Here is a 14,916-nt window from a genome sequence, read left to right as displayed (position 1 = left end):
TTGTCTATGATGGGTCTGTTTTTATATTAAGACATTTTGTTTTACCTAGGGGCCCACCATATTACCACATCTGGGCCTATACTTGTATTAAGTCATTTATGTATGAGATTGGAATATTTGTCTTTGTAGAAAACGTAATCACTGTAGAGATTCGTTTACCTGAGTAATTTTTCCAGCTCAATTTTTACCATCTCAAAAACATAGACTAATTGTATATATTTCAGGCTTTGGCCCAGTAGCTCATCCCCATACAAGTTTACAGGTTTGTTGTGATCAGGACACATACAAGAGGCAACCAATGAATGCACAAAAAATGAAACAACAAATCAATGTGTGTGTGTGTCTCTCTCTCTCCCTCTCTTCCTCTCCCCTACCCTCCCCCTCCCTCCCTCCCTCCCCCCCACCCCTTTTCTAAAATCAATAAGTATTTCAGGCCTGGAGAATTTAGCAAATTTATGCCACATCACATCATTCTAAAAGTTTAGCAGAATACAAGCAGCAAGCCATGAAAAAGTTGACCTGAATTCTAGAATTCACTCCAGGGTACACAGAGATATGTCTGCTCAGTGAAATAAGTTGAACAAGCCATGAAGTCTGACCCAATTGGATCAGACGGGAGTTATGAGGGAATTCCAAATGATAAGAATTCTGCTTGTTTCTTTTTGGCCCAACTCAACTGATAGAGCAAATAAGACTACTTCCAACTCAACTCAGAATCCCCCTGAGTCACAATTACAGCCGGCAGTGGCAGAGCACGGTGAGGCACACAGCCTGCCCAGTGTCCAAAAGGAAATTGATCTGCTTTGTATGACTCAGACTTTACTTTTCTATGACTCATACTTTATCTTTCTCTAGAAGAAAATTAGTGTTTGATATAATTAACTGGATTTTAGACTTCCCGTGTATGCATTCATTTAGTATACTTAAAAATGAATGTAATACAGGTATTTTGTATCCATCCATTTTTTGTTTAAAAAATATGTATGATTCAGAAGTCTTATATTCATATAGCACCTGTGGTTTACTCTATTACTGCATCTACTGTGTTATCTTGAGTTTTTCAAACACATCTTGCCTTCCTCAGGATAGTGTGAGTTATCTGTGGCCAGAATTTCTCTCAATTATCATTGTATTCCTAACGCCTAACCAAATTCTTGGTATAAAGCTTGTATTTAGTAAATGCTTACTGAAAAGATTTTAGAGGGCATAATAAATAAATTGATCATTGATAATGACCTGAAATTAAATGAAGCCTCAATGCATGATTGGTAAAACAATATATAAATACAGACAGTTCCTGACTTACGATTTATCAAATTTATGATGGTGTCAAAGTGGTATGTATGCATTCAGTAGAAACCATAGTTGGCAGCTTGAATTCTGATCTGTCCCCAGGCTAGCAATATGTGGCATGAAATTCTCTCATGACACTGGACTGTGACTGCAAGCCACAGCTCCCACTCAGGCACACAATCACTAAGATAAACCACTGACACTCTGTACTGTGCTGAGTTGCCAGTGTGTTTTGGATACAGTGTTCTGAGTACATTTAATGTCAGCTAGGCTAAGCTGTGATGTCCACTAGGTTAAATCTATTAAATGCATTTCAACACATGACATGTTCAGTTTACAATGGGTTTGTCAGAAAGCAACCCCATTGTGAGTCGAGGAGCATCTGTAGTGCCTCTTAAGGAAAAGCCCAAGTCTTAAGGCATTTAGGCTGTCTGTCGTTTTCTCAACATTCTTCATTTCCTTGCCACATCCTCTCATCAGACGAATGCAGATCTGACCAGGCTCATATACCTCTGTAATCTGCTGTCACATCTCAAAAAAAAAAAAAAAAAAGCATTGAAAAGAATCTCGTGGGTCTCACACTGAACAAAAAGTAAAGCAAAAGAATTCCATCTTACATGGCTCATCAAGAATCAGACAAAATATCCTCTAACACTGTACAGTTTTAATGAAAAATTGCTCTTCAGAACATGGTACGTGACTGGACCACACACTGAACTCAAAAGACTACAAGGTAAACACCTGTCAAAATGTGTGAAACCTCATACTTTGCATTCCCTTTCTCACGGTGAACAGGTGGACATTAAGGTATGTAAGCAGTACGTTGCAGCTAAAATAACTAGAGAAACTTTATATGGCAGTCCGTTCAAAGAAGAGGGTTAGGTTGTGTTTCAGTTAATTAAGTTTTTGAACATAGAGTCTAGCCTCACTTTATCCTAATCACACTACCATAGTCCAGGTCTACATGTTTCTCTCCTTATGCAGCTAAGAGATTCTTTCATATTTAGTCATGCTTCCTTCCGATTCACTTCTAATAATCCCATTGCTGGAGCAATCGTTCTAAAACATAAACCTGACTGTGCCACTAGGCACAGCTTACTACCTCCCCTTACAGTTCCGCCATTGCCTGCCTGTCAGCCTCACTCCCCCATGCCCCGCTCCACTCCGGGCCATCGTGAAGAATCGTGGGCTTTGCACATGTTCCTCGCTCATTCATTTAGTAAAGCTCTATTGAGCCTAGTCTGTGCCACACACTGAACTAGCTGCTGGGGGTGAAGTGAACATAGCTCTTCCTCCAAGAGCTCACAGTGTGGTGGGAAAATCAGACAGAACAGGAAGGAATGCCGAGCACAGAGAGAAAACTAGAGTTGAGAGGATGCCAAATGCATGCTCATAATGGTATTTTCCTGGGAGGCATTGCCCAGCCCTAGTCAAAGATAACTTGGGAGGTGGTCATTCATGCTTTCTTTCTTTTTACAGAGTTTTCCTTCCTTTTTCCGTTAACCACTATATGTTTAAACTCAGCTCAGATATTACCTCATCTAGGAAGTGTTGGTTGGCTTCCCAGTGTGGTAGGAGCTGTCCTTGTGCCTTGATAGCTTCCTGTCCCTATCTGCTTGACAGCATGTACCACACTGCATTTTTGCTGTTGGTTTGGCTAGGAGCTCCTTCAGCATAAAATCGGTATATTTTTTCTTGTATCCCCAGTGCATTGCCTATGATACATAGAGCCTTTCCATTAATGTTTTGGAGATGCTGTCAAACGATTAAATGAATTAAGGTTTGTAATCTTCGAGTAGGAAGGCATTTTGGCAGTCACGTAGGCCAGTGTCCCATTGATTTTACAATGTTCAGACCGGATAGACATTCAACCTTTCAGCTCTGCTCACAAGGAGGGCAGTGAGTTCAAAGAAATACAGAAATCAAATGCTATGACTGATTATGTTGTACGTCCAAATACATTTACTATATTTGGAATAAGATTTTTAATCTGAACATGTGAAGAGGCAGAGCTCTCGTCACATGGCTTACATTTGTGGAGAGAGAATTGTCCATCAAAAACCAAAGGGAATGAGCGGATCACGTCAATAGGCAGGAAACAGATCAAAATGGTATCTTGCTTATAATTCCTCAGGACTTCATCCTTCCTTCTGTTTTAAATAACTAAAAGCAGATCCCATTCATGGAAAGCCATAAAACAGTTTTTAAATTGGCTCCTCGACTTCCAGTTCTCCACCCCACCATTTTCTTCACCTTTTCAGGCTTTGATTGTTTCTAATTCTGGCATCTTATTTTGTGACGCATAGTATAGCCTCCAAGTTCACCTGGGTATGGCCCTGTTCCCACCTTTGATGAAGAAACCTCTAAGGCACCTTGTCCTCAAGGACTGATTATGGTCGTTAGATTTTGCCACTTTAATGCCCAGCCAGTGCCTTCCCTCTAATGTGGATCTCAGGTATCTGGAACTAGGACTTTTCATTTTAGTGGTGATGCCATTAAATTCTTATGACTGAATTTATTGAATATTAGTAATTCTGTAGAAAATTTGTCGGATTTGTACCTGAAGGAGACATACTTTACCAGTGTTTGGTTATGTGACACTGGACAAAACCTGCCAGGTCTGGAATCAAAACTGGAAGAGTTTACAACAAAAGTCACTAATTGTCAAAATCCAAGTTACAATTTCCCTTTCAATCTTTTTACCTTGATGCTTATTTATACTTATTTAAGGAAAAATTTATTAAAGTTATTATAATTAAATGTCTCCTTATACAGATTGTGGGTCAGAATTGATCAGTTGAAATGGTTCAGTAGTGAGTTACATGCTTACGGAACTGACACTCATCCTTGATGTCTAGTTTGCACGTCTAGGAAGTGGGAGAGCCAGGATTCAACCCTGATTTTCTTGTTAGAAGTCTATTCGATATTGACTTACTCCACTGTATCTCCAGTACCCAAGTTCAGGTCCATAGTTAAATACCATCAGAGGCTAGAGCTTTAGAGCATTTTACATGTGTATTTCTGATATGTGTGTAAGGTTTTGTTAGCCCTTTTGGATAATGTGAAAAAGAGTTCAGAAACAATATATAGCTGTTTCATAAAGCACCTTACCCAGTTTAATATGGTAGATTGTTATTAATGGAACAGGTTTATGAAGTTCATGTCCTTATCAGCATTGGATTCTCTTTCTAGTACCAACCTCATTCCACCAGTCTTACTGCTTGGTAAAAGAGCAAGCAATGAATGGGTCTTAGTGGATTTGTCTTCTCATTCCAGATCTGCCTGGAAATGTCTAACTTGGTCAAATAACTTACTCTTTCTGGCCCCAGGTTTTCAGTAGAAGGCAAACCATGCACTGATTCCTATTGTTAAAAATGTTCAAATAAAAGCCACAAAATAACTAATAATAAGTAGCATTTTTGAGTACTTCCAACTTGCCTGAAATTATGCTTTATTTGTGTTATATAATTCTACCAACCTAACACTGGCTTGCTGTGTACTGTGTGTCCATCATCTTCAAAACTAATTATGCACCCACCAACTCTCTTCATGCGAATTGTTTATTAGTCACGATGTGTGATGGAGAATGAGTCATCCTTATACACATTTTACAATCAGCTTGCAAAGAACAGAGGAGACATGAAACAAATATCTGGATTTTTAGCTTACCTTTTTCATGTCATCAAGCATGTTTTTCTTAGTTTTGCATAGAAGACAAAGAGAAGGAATACAGCTTGATAGTTAGCCAACAACTATTTAAGCTTAGAAATTTGTCAGCCTTGATAAGTAAATATATGGATTCTGTAATATTTCCACTATTGTTAAGGACTAAAACAAAGGTTTCTAGTTTGTAATACTGGTATGCATAGGATAGTAATCGTATAGACATAATTGAACCTACATGGAAAAGGGAAACAATATTCATGTGCTTAATTGTCTTATATAACTGGTGGTTTTACTCTTTGTTCATCTCTGGATGTGTAGCAGTACAAAGTTATAATCCCAGTGTTTTTATTGAACTGGCACATTACATGATGACAGGGCAAAGCGTATCACGGAAAACACTCTGGAACTGTCGGTGCCAAGCACATTATGAGAATGAAGACAGGCCTCTCTGGCACACAGTGTGTTTTCCCTTTAGGTTTTTTTTTCAAGCCTTTGTTGTTTCTCCTTTTGCCAATTTTTAAGGGTATTTAAAGCTGCTTGGTAATAACTATAATCAGGGACTATTTCTGTGCTTTGTGATCTTTCTAATATTATAATCCAAAGAAAAACAGTGAGGTCTGCCGTTCGATGGGAATCCCGAGAGACAAAGTTCTATCCTACTAAAGGACACTTCTAGCATGTCTCAGTTATCTAGACATGAGATCGCTGACTGACTTCTTTGAGAGCTTTCCTGGCTGGGAATTTTCTATCACACGTTCGCACCCTACCCATTACCCACACCCATCTCCCAAATGATCTAACAGGTGAAGGACATTATAACTTGATTTGACATATTTTAAACAAGTGTACTTTTGTCATAAACCATTAATAAATGCCAAGGAGTTTAAAATAAATATTCTAAACAATGTGAAGATGTTGTTAGACTGAGCAAAGATTAATCATTGTTTTCACAACATGAAGTAGGCTTATACCACAGACAATGGGTGATTTTAAATCTTCTTCTGAGATATGGCTGCCTCCCTCGAGTAGGGTTGGACACGACAGAGAACTGGCGTGTTCCCAGGAAGGTGAATAAAAGCAGTTCATCCCGTGACTGGAATCCAGCACCTCTTACAAATGTCCTGGGCTAAGGAAGTGAAAGGTGCAGCTTCCATTTGTGAGAAAGATTACATGGAGTATCAGAAGATCATTGCCTCTTCCCTTTAGGCCAATTCTTCCACGAGACCGTTCCGTGTGTGTGTTTCTGTCACTCCGTTCTTTTCCGAAGCCCTGTGCAGCAGGCTTGCAAAGCACAAGACTTCCAACTTGAGTGTCTCAGAATCACCTGGTGAACTTGTGAAAGTACCAATTTCCAAAGCCCATACCCAGAAATTCTAATTTATTAGGTTGATGTTGGAGGGAATTGGCTGAAAACACATTAAGATATATTGGAAGGGAATGATCACCAAAAAGTGTTTCAGTGTCATGATTTTAAAACCGTTTTTGAGATGAGATGAAACAGTTTGTCTCAAAGGTATTTTTACATGTACACGTCACATGCTCTGTATTATGTCTACTAAGTAAGTTTTGTTCAGGTCTAGTAGTTCGTTCTCCTGGGCGTTACTCTTCATGTGCTCCCTCCTAGCAGTTACAACCTCAGGACCAGTTCACCTGCCACACCTGAAAATTAGGTTTCAAACCATCCTCCTTTCAGTGATGGAGCTAGTGTTGGCCAAACATTTACAGCCAACAGAACCTTTTCTTTGTGCCTATCTGGAGTCAGGAGCTTGGTGAATTACTCATTCAACATTCAATGAATATTTGAAACCCAGCTTATAGGTAAATGGTACTTCCATCAGTCTGTGTAGTACTATCATGTGCATCTTTTGCATAACCCTTTTCATACTCTGAAGGAAAAGCATGAAAACTTCTAACTAAGTAGATAGAAAATTAGGAAATGTTGTTTTTTTTTTTATCCCTGTCTGGTGTGGCTCAGTGATTTGAGTGCCAGCCTGCAAACCAAAGGGTCGCTGGTTCAGTGCCCAGTCAGGACACATGCCTGGGTTGCAGGCCAGGTCCCCAGTAGGGGGCACACAAGAGGCAACCACACATTGATGTTTCTCTCCCTCTTTCTCCCTGCCTTCCCCTCTCTAAAAATAAATAGATAAAATCTTACTTTTAAAAAACAAACAAGAAAAAGAAAATACTTTATTTTAAATAAAACGTATCTCCATTTTACATCTTTAGCCCTGGATTTGCCGTGAGAAAACAACTTCCTTAGTAGCTCAAAATCCAGCAGAGCTGTCAGGGACAATTTTTGCTGAGCATCTCTGCTTATTTCTTCCCTTTGAATAGTGAAGGAAATGTGACAGCTGTACCTTATTGTTTATTTTTTTGGATCTACGAGCCCTCAGGGCACATGTGCTCAGGAACTTCTGTTTGATACACTTAAACAAATATCCCTTCATGACTTGCTTTGACGAACAGAAAATACAGGAACTATCAGAGTACATCAGACTTTGCTTTTCGTGTATAGTACGCAGGAAGCCCAATGATAGATGGCGTTCCAGATGCAAACGCTTCTCTTTTTTAGCGAGCCTTTGAACACATTAAATTTTAATGTGCACATATAATTTATAACCCTTAGGAAGAACGAACAAAAGTGTGTTATTTAGCCACCTCCCAAAAGTAACTTGTTACTTTAAAGCTGTCATTTGTTTATTACCAACATTTGCTTGGATGACAAGTTAGAAGACTCTTCTAGGGAAGATGGATAAAGGAGAAATACCTTTTTAAAAAAACTAATGTTAGTTTTTCAAGAAATCATATTTTTATTAAGAGTTTGTTAACCTGTAACTTCTCTGAAAGAGCTAGAATATCATGTAAGGTTTTATAAAATGCTTTATGTAGAAAAGACTGATGTCTATTTTATATTTTATTCACTTTATAGATACATGAAAGATAACATGAAAGCCATGTGTGTTGAATAATATATCATTTTGTCACAGAATGATACCTTAAAGTAAAATATTGGAAGTCAATATGTGTACTTATTATTTGTAAATGTATTCTGCCTGGTTTGAGGAAAAACTTGATGCTTTGCAATTGAATTATATATAAGTAAGTCACATGCAGTACTGAATACATAGAATGAGATAAATACTACAGTTAAGTTTCTGGTAATTAAGGGAAAGTATGGGAACGGCTGTATTACTGATTTGTCTGAAATACTAGAAAACAGCGTAGTCCGTATTAACTTACTTCTAAATTCCAACACAAAATAATTTATTGTATATATCTCATGCAAGGGATAATCATGTCACAAGAGACAATGTTTTCAAGAGTCGTCTCGCAGATTTGGAGGTGTGATTTTGTGTTGCCTGGGCATGAGTCCAAATCTGTTCTCATACACAGAAAGTATGAGTTTATGTAAGTGTCTGAGCAGGTAGTCAAGTACAATCCGAGAGTTTTTAACATAGAGCACTATAGTCTTAGGTTTGGAAAAATTTTAAGGCAGATGCATTTAAATACAAGAGAATCTCAATATAATAGGAATCTAATTAGTAACATAATCAGTATTCTAGGAATCTGACAAACAATAGCAGTACTGGCCTACTGATAAGCTACAAATTGTCATCTTAGATAAAAATTGTTCTAGAAAATAGTTGAAAATTGGAATCAGTCTGTCCCAAAATATGAATTGAGTCTTGGCCCAAAAGCCATGTTTTCTGTTGAATTGTATATTTCCTTTATTCTGTTCTTTATTTTCTTATTTGTTGTTTCTTTCATTCTTTTAGTTGCTTGCTTGCTTCTCTTTTGCGGTATTTCTTAACTAGAATTATCTAAGAGATTTGACTACTTGTAAGGTTCCTGACTCATGGTACTAAAACCTTCTAATCAATATTGGAAAAGTACTAATTTTACTTTACAGTATTATATGTATGTGCATCAAAAATACCTAAAAACAAAGCTGAGGAATTTTGCAGACATGAAATCGACAAGGAATTAATCTGTATACCATTTCGACTTGGACTTACATATTTACAACTACTGTTTTCATCCTGGTTATAGCAGTTTTATTATGAGGATATAAGATGATATGGAATCAATATTCAAATTAGAAATCTGATCAATGCCAAGTCATATGGTTGGGCTCATGTCATTGGAATCAGAGGTTAATGTCAGATTACCAAACCCTAAAGAATCTTATGTCTTACAAAATTACCCATCAGTAAAATTAAGTGAAGTGTAGCATTGATCAGTGATTCGACAGCTCTTACCAAGGGGCATTAGATTGAGAAGAGCCTTGTTGAAGGGAAAAGCTGGAATGTTAAGAACTTGAATTTTAAAAGTTGGGATTTTTTTTAAAGATTTTATTTATTTATTTTTAGAGAGGGAAGGGAGGGAGAGAGAGAGAGAGAGAGAGAAACATCAATGTGCGGTTGCTGGGGGTTCTGGCCTGCAACCCAGGAATGTACCCTGGCTGGGAATCGAACCTGGGACACTTTGGTTCCCAGCCCACGCTCAATCCACTGAGCTACGCCTGCCAGGGCCAAAAGTTGGGATTTTGATGAAAGAAGAAATAAATCTATCCTTAGAGAACTTTCAACAAACAAATGCCAAGGCACAATTGTTTAATTACGAAGGGTAGCAAAGATTGAAGCTCAATCTGGTGGCACAAGATCTTCTCTTCCAGTTTTTCCCAACTGTGTATCTTTTGGGGAAGAACACTAGGGAACTATAATATGCAGCAAAATAGCCATGATATGATAAAAGTCAAATGAAATGTCTCATTCTGATATCAATAGAAATTTAAACTTGTTGGATTTTTTAAAAATCCACATTGTAAGTAACTATATCCTCATTTGTATTGGCATTTGTGTTGGCATTTGTGTTTAGCCCTAATAGATAAGATTTCATTGTAATTTATTATAAATTATAAATCAATGTCTTGCACCTAGTATTTTTTTTAAAATTTCCTTGCTCAGAGTATCAAGCTAGACTTTTTGGAGGGGGAGAGGAAGAGGAGTTTGGGAAGGTTCATACTTGCTTTATCTAATCAGAAGATGGTGTGGCAGCTCTCCAGCTGTTCAGCGGCTAGGATTAGTGGTCTTTTGCAACATAGAGAGAGGAGAGTCTTTCTCAATGCGGAGTGGGAATGGAATGCTCAGGTTCTTTGTATGTCACGGTTTCCTCTTACAGATTTGGAGGAGATTGCCTTTGTCAGCTTCCTTATCTTCTTTAATCCCACATGGACATCTTTCAGAGAGATTCGGGTAAAAATATTATACATCAGTAACAAGTGATTAAAGGAAGCTGTGGTCATTTTTAACTGTAATGGTCATAATACCATTTTGAGGATTAGAGATTAAACTGTGACTTCAAAACCCTGCGTAGGAGTTTAAGTGAAATTCACCATGAGTGGGCGGTATTTTAATAATATCATGTACTCATTAGAAGTGAGTGTGGCCAAATAGTGTCTCCTTTGATTCCGGAAGTTTTTCAATAGAGCAGAAAGAAACCTTTCAAGTCATGTTTTTTGTCAAAGTAGTTGTGTCAGAGCAATACCAACTTGAAATTTTCTAAGATGGTTGTCACTTAATAGATGGGTAGACTATGTACATTTCAAAAGCCCAACAAATAAGAAAGTGAAATCTGATTAATCTGCACACATTTTAAAGAGTATTATCTGCATCGTCTCATCAGGAAGTCAGATGATGTGTTTTAGGTTATAAATTCAGTCATTCGTGCCTCTGATATTAGTTGAAATCAACATGGCCAACCATTCCTTTCTTCTTACAAAATTAGTTTTTATTGATTACTTGAAAAGAAATAATCCAAAACTCTGAAGCATTAAACACTAAGGACTTCACTTTATGAATGCCTGATGTCCTGAAAACAAATTATCTTAACATGTTAAGTGGATGATTATTAAGTAGCACTCCCTTCATTTTGGCATTGTTTTTGGGAGGGTTCAAGATGAGGATTTTTAGTCACCGAGAAATCTTTGCCAGAGAACCCTGGGCAAGAAACTGCTTGGGAGCTGTGGGTGCTCATAACGTTTTATTTACTTTGAGTATCTGTGGCTAAAACTCCCAGAGTTAAACATGGGCTAACGTGAAAACCTAAGTATTTCCCAAATCTGTTTAGAGATGTTGGCACACATGGCACCAGATAAAGGGCTCTATGGGCTGTTGGCCGGGATTCTGTCCACACCACTGCCCTTCCCCGGGATTCCAATGTGTCTGGGCGTTTGAAAAGCTCTCGCTGGTGTTGCACATGCCTGTGCCATCATTTCTCAAGCCCAAAAACACATGATTGAAAACTAAACATAAAAAAATCAGATAATTTTCAATAGAAGGGTGCCCTGTAATTTGCTTGATTAGTACTTCTAAGTCATCAAAACCAAGGAAGATCTGAGAAACTCTCACAGCCAAGAGGAACCCGAGAGACACGAAAATTCGATGTAATATAGTATCCTGGATGGGATCCTGAGACAAAATAGAAAGGAGACCTACGGTGAAAACTAGGGCAATCTGAAGAAACTATGGACTTTAGTAATAGTGTATTACTGTTATTTCATGAACTATAACAAATTCACTGTTCTCATGTAAGATGTTAAGAATGGGAAATTGTGTGCAGGGGCTACATGGGAACTCGGTTCTATCTGCCCAATTCTTCTGTAAATCTAAAACTGTCCTAAAATATAAAAGCTGTTAATTTCTTAAAAAGTGACATTAACACAGCATGTACTTCTTTATGTGAAGCCTTTTCTATTTACAATTGTTCTCTCTGTACACAAAATTGATTGGACCACATAAAGATGTGGAAATTTTAATTAAGCTATTGGGTGACACATAGAAATGGGGCCTGTCAAGATCAGGATGCTGAGCCAAGAGTCTCACTATCAATAAATTATTGTAGCCCTGGCTGGCATAGCTCAGTGGATTGAGCGTGGGCTGGGAACCAAAGTGTCCCAGGTTCGATTCCCAGCCAGGGTACATTCCTGGGTTGCAGGCCATAATCCCCAGCAACCTCACATTGATGTTTCTCTCTCTCTCTCTCTATCTCCCTCCCTTCCCTGTCTAAAATAAATAAATTAATTAAATATTTTAAAAATAAATAAATAAATACATAAATTATTGTGATCCAGAAGGTCACTGATTGAATCTAGATAATTTATTCAGTCTGTTAGACATTTGATGCCACAACCATTCAGAAGGAACACAATCCTTAGACTCTTGAGTTAGGTGCTTTGATGTTGGACTAGAAGGCAGCGGCAGAGTGGAGTCTAGAACTTTGCAGAACCACCTTCATGAAAGACGTAGCTGAGTTTTCACGAGCACATATGGAGTGGTTCGTTCTGGGGACTCCCTCCCCGCAGCAAGCTCTCCCGTCTCAGGCATTGTTCATGTCCGTCTGGGAATGTGTATTCAGTCCGATGCAATATCCGAAGACAGGTCTACAAGTAACTCTTCTTATTGTGCTTACCGAGTTTTCAGGCTCCTGTTCCTGTGCCAATAATTCTAAAAAACCTACTTAAGATATTGTATATGTAATGATGGGGGATATAATGGCAGATAGTATAATTATAATAACAATAACAAAAGTAGTAACTACTATTTACTGAACATGTCAGGGATTGCGCTGAGCCCTTTATTTTATTCAGTTGAAACCGTGTAACAAACCAGTAAACAAGGCACCTTGATTCTTTGCACATCGTTATTGATATATAGGTGTATATATACACATATATGACATTTATTCACAAACTCTTCAATCAGTGTTTTAAAAGCTAAACTTTTTACATACTGTTTAACTGTATTCTTAAAGACAACAAATAGAACCCTTTGTGAAGCAATTTTGGGGAAGGTTTGATGTTTTAGTGAAACTAGTTTAAGTTAATTCATTCATCTACCTCTTCCTGGTATGAGTGGAAAACTAGAATGGGGACCTGAGGATAACCTCAAACTCAGTAAAAAACAGACAGATGCTTCTTCTTAGTATGTGGTAGCAAAGCTTACTCTCCTTGTAGCTCAATTTATTTGTTAGGCATCGAAACAGGGCATGGGAGAAAGAAGTAGATTTGTTTTAATAGATTTTTGTTTCCTTGTTTGAAAGTTTTTGCCTGAGGTTCTATTTTTGAAGAAAGGACAGTGTTCTTATCAGAGGCAGCGAGTGCTGAGGCCAGCGCCCACCGTGAGGGCAGTAGGCCATCGGCGAGGCTCCCTGGCTGGCAGCGGCTTCCTGACACTGAGTAATAAATTACTCCCGTCAACCACATCATTCAACTTAGTGGCATCAGCGTAAAAATGAAGGCCATGCAGTATCTGCTATTCGCTTAAAACATGCGGAGCCACTCCATGATTCATTCAGACTTTACTGTAACTTACAGCTGCCTGATATATCCCGGGGATTTTTCCCGTCTGATTTGACATAGATGCAAAGTCATGCCACCAGGTAGAATATAGGCCTAATACTGCATTTTCTCTCCTTTCTCCATGTAAGAGTTATACTATGAGAAAGTGCCTTTTCTTTTTAATCTGCAAATAAAGTTTAGGAAATGTTGCTGGAAAATTAAGTCGAAACAGTTTTTGATGAGCAGTACCTAGAAAAACATATCTATTTCCAGTTTGAAGTAAACACCTTGGAAATGGGAAGGGCTAGTATCATGGTCATTGTATTTTCCAGGTTTCATGCAGTGTTGAGTTTTTAAAAGACTGCTTGGAGTACTTAGTCCAGCATTTCCTCTCAGACATTTTCCCACCTTTTGCTACTCAGTTTTCCCATAGTGCAGGATTCCTCGATTCTATTGAACGATTCACATCGTATGTCAATGAAAGCTAACTATGTCCTTAAATGCTGAACACTAGCTTTTTAAGTGTATATAGGTTGATAGAGCTCTTATATTAAAAGAATAGATATACCAAAAAAGATTTGTAAAACCCAAAACCAAAGTGTTGACAACATCTACCTCTAGATACTGAAAACAGGTGGTTAGAATGTTTTTTTTTTTTTTGCCTGTTTACTGTAGCTAACCACCGAGTTTGCTATAAACTTGCTCTATCTTGGTACTACTACTGTTAGATCATACTTCCCCAAAGTGATGGCTACTGTTTTTTCTCTTCCAATCACAGGGGAGAGGTCACGGGGTGTTGAAGAATGGCAGATGATCGGAAAGATGACGCAAAGGCACCTCACTGGACCCCAGCTCAGCTAACAGAGGCGTCTGCACACCCGCATCCACCCGAGATCAAGGATCAAGGCGGGGCAGGGGAAGGACTTGTCAGAAGCGCCAATGGATTCCCATACAGGGAGGATGAGGAGGGCACCTTCGGGGAGCATGGGTCACAGAGCGCTTACTCAAATACCAAAGAGAATGGGATCAACGGAGAGCTGACCTCAGCTGACAGAGAAACAGCAGGTAACTAAAGGCTGTGCTGTCCCCAGTACAGGTTTGCGCTTTGAAGTCTGTTTAGCCCAAAAGTGAATTAATTTACAGCACTGATCCTCGTTCAGGAATGCTAGGACAGAAGATTTAGTCAGGGGAAACAGACACAAAGAGGAGAGAAAAATCATGGGAAGGAGCCCAGCAGATGAAATGATTGTGTTCTCTGTCTCATCTCCCTCTTTAGTTTTACCACTTTAATTTTAATAGACACACAGCTCAGTGCATGTGCGTTTTGCCAGTAACTATCAGTGGTTTAATTCATTGAAAGAAAACACAAATCATTTGCTATTGATTCTTTTGAATGATGCTGGACCTAAATCCGATTGACTAATTAGAAGCATATTTACTGTTTAGGACAGAAAGGAATATAGAGTCCATCTCCTAGGCTTTAAAAAGAAAAAGAGAGAGACAAAACAGAAAAGAAAGAAAATGAACATGTACATAAACACAGGAACCATTTCTTCCTCAGTTAGCTTTTTAATCCCTAATATTCAGATGATTTAAGGAAAACATACTGTAATTCCCTC

General features: G+C 38.3%; 1 protein-coding gene across 47 annotated transcripts in view; it reads left to right on the top strand.

The window, feature by feature from the left end:
* The window catches only part of MAP2 (microtubule associated protein 2), a 258,015-nt gene that overhangs the window by 175,979 nt on the left and 67,120 nt on the right, over positions 1-14,916 (top strand). For all 47 annotated transcript variants that reach the window (XM_036022921.1, XM_036022918.1, XM_028508541.2 and 44 more), the window contains one exon: positions 14,076-14,362. In XM_036022921.1, coding sequence (XP_035878814.1) covers positions 14,101-14,362 — 262 coding nt within the window. In that variant the 5' untranslated portion in view covers positions 14,076-14,100. The remainder of the gene's footprint in view (positions 1-14,075; positions 14,363-14,916) is intronic.

This window comes from Phyllostomus discolor, chromosome 4, assembly GCF_004126475.2.
Source record: "Phyllostomus discolor isolate MPI-MPIP mPhyDis1 chromosome 4, mPhyDis1.pri.v3, whole genome shotgun sequence".
Lineage (NCBI taxonomy): Eukaryota > Metazoa > Chordata > Mammalia > Chiroptera > Phyllostomidae > Phyllostomus > Phyllostomus discolor.
The sequence above is the reverse complement of the archived record's forward strand: the minus strand, read 5'-3'. Positions and strand labels throughout refer to the sequence as shown.